The sequence below is a fragment of the Cebus imitator genome, unplaced genomic scaffold (assembly GCF_001604975.1).
Source record: "Cebus imitator isolate Cc_AM_T3 unplaced genomic scaffold, Cebus_imitator-1.0 Scaffold508, whole genome shotgun sequence".
Classification (NCBI taxonomy): Eukaryota; Metazoa; Chordata; class Mammalia; order Primates; family Cebidae; genus Cebus; species Cebus imitator.
This window is the reverse complement of record NW_016107823.1, coordinates 142,286-147,251: the sequence shown is the minus strand read 5'-3', so window position 1 is coordinate 147,251 and position 4,966 is coordinate 142,286. Positions and strand designations below refer to the sequence as shown.

The 4,966-nt window shown below is 42.0% G+C and overlaps 1 protein-coding gene across 5 annotated transcripts in view; it reads left to right on the top strand.

The window, feature by feature from the left end:
- The first annotated feature begins 489 nt into the window (after positions 1 to 489).
- Positions 490 to 4,966, top strand: part of TSPAN12 (tetraspanin 12) — a 78,222-nt gene continuing 73,745 nt past the window's right edge. Inside the window, exons 1-3 of one of the 5 annotated variants that reach the window (XM_017513864.2) lie at positions 490 to 656; positions 903 to 1,071; positions 1,994 to 2,129. In XM_017513864.2, the coding sequence (XP_017369353.1) occupies positions 2,064 to 2,129 (66 nt within the window). In that variant the 5' untranslated portion in view covers positions 490 to 656; positions 903 to 1,071; positions 1,994 to 2,063. Of the gene's footprint in view, positions 657 to 748; positions 1,072 to 1,473; positions 1,495 to 1,619; positions 1,787 to 1,993; positions 2,130 to 4,966 lie in introns of those variants that run through there. The other 4 variants (XM_037733244.1, XM_037733242.1, XM_017513866.2 and 1 more) reach the window with 4 other exon arrangements.

Below are 4,966 nucleotides of genomic sequence, written 5' to 3'. Positions count from 1 at the left end.
GTGAGGCATAACACATCCACATTTTAGGAGGATCTGATTTGGTAGTATTTTATTTAGTGTCAAACTTCTTACTTCTAAAAGGGAAGATTCTTTTGGAAGGATGGTCTCCTGTTGTTTAATACTTCATAAATTTCTAATTTAAAAATATCCAAAGATCCACTACTATGTACGTATTTCAGAATAAATCACCCAGTTAAAACTCAAAACAATCTTATCGCGAGAAATTTTGGAAAGTTTGAGTTACTTGTAAGAATTAAAAATGTTCTTTCCTCCTTTTCTGCATGTCATACTGGACACGACTACTCTGATGTTTCCATAAGTGCTGTTAGTGCAGTATGAAAGTGGGAAATAACTTTTTTTTTTTTCAATCAGGGAGGGCAACAAAGCAATAAGAAGGATCATAGGGCACCATGTTAATAACAAATCACAGGAGGTGGCTCTGTAAAGGTTGTGAAAACTGGTTTCCCATTGCAGGAATTGGGTTGGGCCACCCCTTCGCCCCCCTTCTCAAACACAAATATTTTCATATAATAAAAGACTGTTTCTCTATGCTTATAACCCAGCCTCCATTCCTTCGACACCACCATTTTAAAGGGATGCACGGGCTTCTCCCAAGTTCCTAGGCATTATCTTCTTCTGGATCCTGTCCTGCAGAGGTGAGGCGTCCCTTTGGGGACTCTCGCTGGGTGAGAGGGACAAGAAACACCCACTAGGACCCAACCCCGGCAGCCAGCGGCTCGAGCATGCGCTGAGAGTTTGTGCAGCTGGCCCTGGCTGCCGCCGCTACTCGTCCGGACTGGGAGAGGACTTGGGAGGGACAGCGGCGCTGGGAGGTGGCTTAGCGGAGACTTTCCAGCAACTGCTGCCCAGGACTTTTTTTTTTTTTTTTTTCTTTTTCCCAGGAGGCGGCGACGGCGGTGGCGGGGGGAGAGGAAGAGAAAGAAGCGTCTCCAGCTGAAGCCAATGCAGCCCTCCGACTCTCCGCGAAGAGGGTCCCTGCCCCGATGAGCCCCCGCCGTGTGTCCCCGACTATCCCCGAGCGGGCGTGGGGCACGGGGCCCAGCGCCGACGGTAAGTGGTCGCACGTCTGCCGGCCGCTGCCCTCCACGCTGTGTGCTAAACTACTTAAGGGTTGGCTCTGGGGCTCCCTGCCGCAGGCGGCGTTTCCTCCCGCGCCCTGCCGGGGGCGCGCGGACGCGGTGGCTGGGCCGGTGGCCGCGCTCGCTTTGTGCTCCGCTGACTGCTTGGAGCGCGGAGTCGCGACTGCGGTCGGAGGGAAGGGGTGTATGAATGACTAACCCGGCGTCTGCACAGCTGCACCGGCCCTAATTCCCCGACGCCCCCCGCCCCCTGTCCCAGGCTATTCCATCATTCTGGGGCCAAAAACATCATTTCTCACGTTCTCCCAGAGAAACCCTAGTCGCTGGGCGGAATTCCGGCTCCGCGCTGCGCCCCCTCCAGTCTCTTGCATTCACACCCGAGCTGCAGGTCAGGGTATGGGGTGGGGAGTTGTGGTGCCCAGGAAAGTCCTAACTAGAAGGACGCTAATGCTCTGGAGCTCGCCGGTGGTGCCTGTGACGTCTCCGGGGTAGGGGCAGTGTGGTTTCTAACCTTCAGGACAGTTCCCAGTAGAGGTGTCCCCGAGGAGGGGCGTGGAGTGAGGGAGGTTTTCAAGAGCGTCTCGTCTCGTCAGAATGCACAGGGCCCCGCCGCGTGTCCCCTGAGAACGTGAGTTTACTGTGCGCCTCCATTCATCCGGATAGGTGCTCTTTTCTTTTCCCAGCAGGTGTTATCTGAAGCTGGTTTGGAACTTTTGGGAGTTTAGTTGCTATTATGACTTTAACAAATGATTTTTGATGAGGCTATGTCTCGAATGCACTGGGCTCTTAAGGACCCTTTAGACCCTGCTGAGGGCTGGCGGAGGAGGGACTGGCAGGCAGTGGGGAGCGTGTTGGTGAGATGTCCCCTGTCCTCTCTCCCCCACCCCCTGCAGATCGCTGCCGTTTTGCCCTTGGAAGTAGGATGTGGTGAAAGGATGGGGCTTCTCCCTTCCGGGGCTCACAATGGCCAGAGAAGATTCCGTGAAGTGTCTGCGCTGCCTGCTTTATGCCCTCAATCTGCTCTTTTGGGTAAGTCTGTTTCAGTGCACCAACAGGTGGGGACGGCTGGCTCTGGTTTTCTGCAACCACAGGATAATGCGCCAAAGGGCACTGCTAAGCATTAATTAATTACATGGGATAACACTCTCTATTTTTCAGAGAAGTATAATTTGACCCTCTTAAAATGCCTTTGATCTAGCTCAAGTTCCATTTGTAATTACAACAAAGAAATCCACCCATGGATACTAGTGGCAGTAAAATTAGACTTGAAGTTAAACTAGGGATATAAATAAATGCACGTGCTTGTACTCATAGATAAGAAAATTATGACATACTACTCAGGGAACCGCTTGTTTGCGGGAATTTTAGATAACTGTGCAAGCCATAAATTGTTTCTTTACATCAGTGTCTCCTGTAAAATCTGGTTGGGCCAAGTCTTAATATTTTTTCCTGTGTGTGTGGGGGGGGGGCGGAGGGGGAGGTGGAATTCACACTCAGATAACCTGTCATCCTACTCAACCTAAAAGGTTGAGTAGATTTGTCTAGGGAATTCCATATGGTATGAAGAGTGCTATTTATGTAACTAATTCTAAGTTGGCAAAGTTTAAGGAATTGTGTGTATGCTTTTGGAAAATCCCATAACCATTTAAGGAAATAAAATACATAAAATGTAAAAAGCTCATGGAAATTTTTATGCCCTATGAGTTAATGACTTTTTATGCTTTAAATTTTCATGAAATATGACTAATAATCATATTATTACTTATAAACTTAGGAAAATATAAGAATTTAAACTATGAATGTTGCTTCAGGAAACTGCCATTCCAAGCAAATTGTTTTTTCCATTTTTTTGTGTTCTATCAATAATTTTACTCAAAAATTTCTGCTACAGATTTTATTGTGCAATTTATTTATGTGGCTGACTGGCTGGCATGCTGACTGGCTGGCATTGGCCAGCCTTTTTTTCATAGGGCTATTACATGTGGTCTCTAGAAGATGACATTTTGGTTGGACTGCACCTTATAGATGACCCCATTTTAAAGGACAAATTAAGTCTTCAGTGAGCAATCTGAAAATATATAAAATGGCAGCATTGCTGTTCTCAGAATTAAAGCATTAATTTCTCAAAATTAAAGCACTGGGTAGTTAAATTCACCATTTGGAAATGTAAAATCACAAACTGATCTTATTGTAGTTTATACTTCTTAAATGTTCCATTTTTAAGCGAATCAAATTATCTGGATCATTAGAAGTTATTAAGATTTTAAACTTCATTTCTTTAAAATGTATGATAATTATCTCTCCTATTTATTAGTTTTTCACTTTTCTACATTGTGCTTTTTAATTATAGAATCATTACATTCTACTTCTAAAAGGAGCTTTAAAGATGGCCTGGTTGAACTTCCTTCCTTTGTGAGTGAGGAAATTAAGTACAGATTAAGTGACTTGCCAAAGATCAAATAGTCCAATGGTGGCAGTGCCAGGAACAGAACTCAGCTTTCTTGTCCCTAGACAGTGCCTTTAACTTGACCCTTACTGAGTTTTGAACCTTAGAATTACTAAGATTTTTGTTGTTGTTCAATAAAGAATAAAGCTTTGAAAATTTTCTTAATACTTTATATTGCATGGGGGAAAAAACCCAAATCATTTAACAAAAGCATCACTCATCTTGGAAATGAAATTTGCATAAAAGCACCTATTCTTTAAACTCTTCCAGAGCTCTTCGTGTCCCCAGAGAATGTAAACATTATTTCTTTGTTGTTATCCTATACTTAAGCCTTCTTTCTATCTTTGTGTGCAGGTGTGTGTGTGTGTGTGTGAGTGTGTTCTGATTTATTGACTTATTTGGATTCCTTCCCTCTTTCTCCATCCCTCCTCGTCTCCCAATATCACCTACGCTTCAACAAGATAACCCAGGTTAACCACCTTGTATATATTTTTCTGTATTTTGTTTCATACACAGATAGATGTACTCATACCTGTCCATGACAAATATTCACTAATATACATGTACATGCTTGATTTTTTTTGTTGTTAGTTTCTTACTTGAGTTAGAGTCATAGGAGTAGAATTGCTATGTCAGAAAATATGTGATAATAACAACAAAAACAAAAGTAGCCAACCTATCTAACTAACATATAAAGCTAATGGTTCTTACTGTGTGTGCCAGGCACATTTGGTGTCTGTTTCCTAGCCTGTAAAATAGGAATCATAGTTCCCTATTTTTTAGCGTTTTTGTGAGAAGGATTAGAGTTAACATATGTAAAGCGCTTAGAACAGTGGCACATAATAAGTGCTATCCATGCAATAGCAGTATTGCAATTATTACTATAACTACTACTACTACAATAATGATGGTGTTTTAGCAGATTACCAGGAGGTGGATTGCTACTATCATTGTGGTACTAATCATAGTAATTGTTATTATTATGATTAATACTGCTACTATTGCTACCACTATTACAATTCCTTTGACCCAGCAATCTTGTTCTGGGAATCTGTTCCCTAGAAATAAAAGCAGTAATTATACAATTATATGTACAAAAATATTTGTTGCCATCTTCTTGGTAATTTGGCACTTCTAAATTTTTGCCAATCTGAGTCACTTAAAGTGTTATGTCATTGTTACTTTATTTTGTACCTACCCCACTAGCGGTGAGCATGAGCATCATTTTATCTGTATTTTTCATATATATCATTTCATTTCCTATTTATTCGCTATTTCATATTTATTACTTAGATTTACCCTATATTTTGAGTGTTAATTTCATTTATGATATCTGTTTCTATATAATAAACACACTTTTCTATATTCTTTGTAATATAATTTTTTTCTTTTTTTCTTTCTTTTTTTTTTTTTTTTTTTT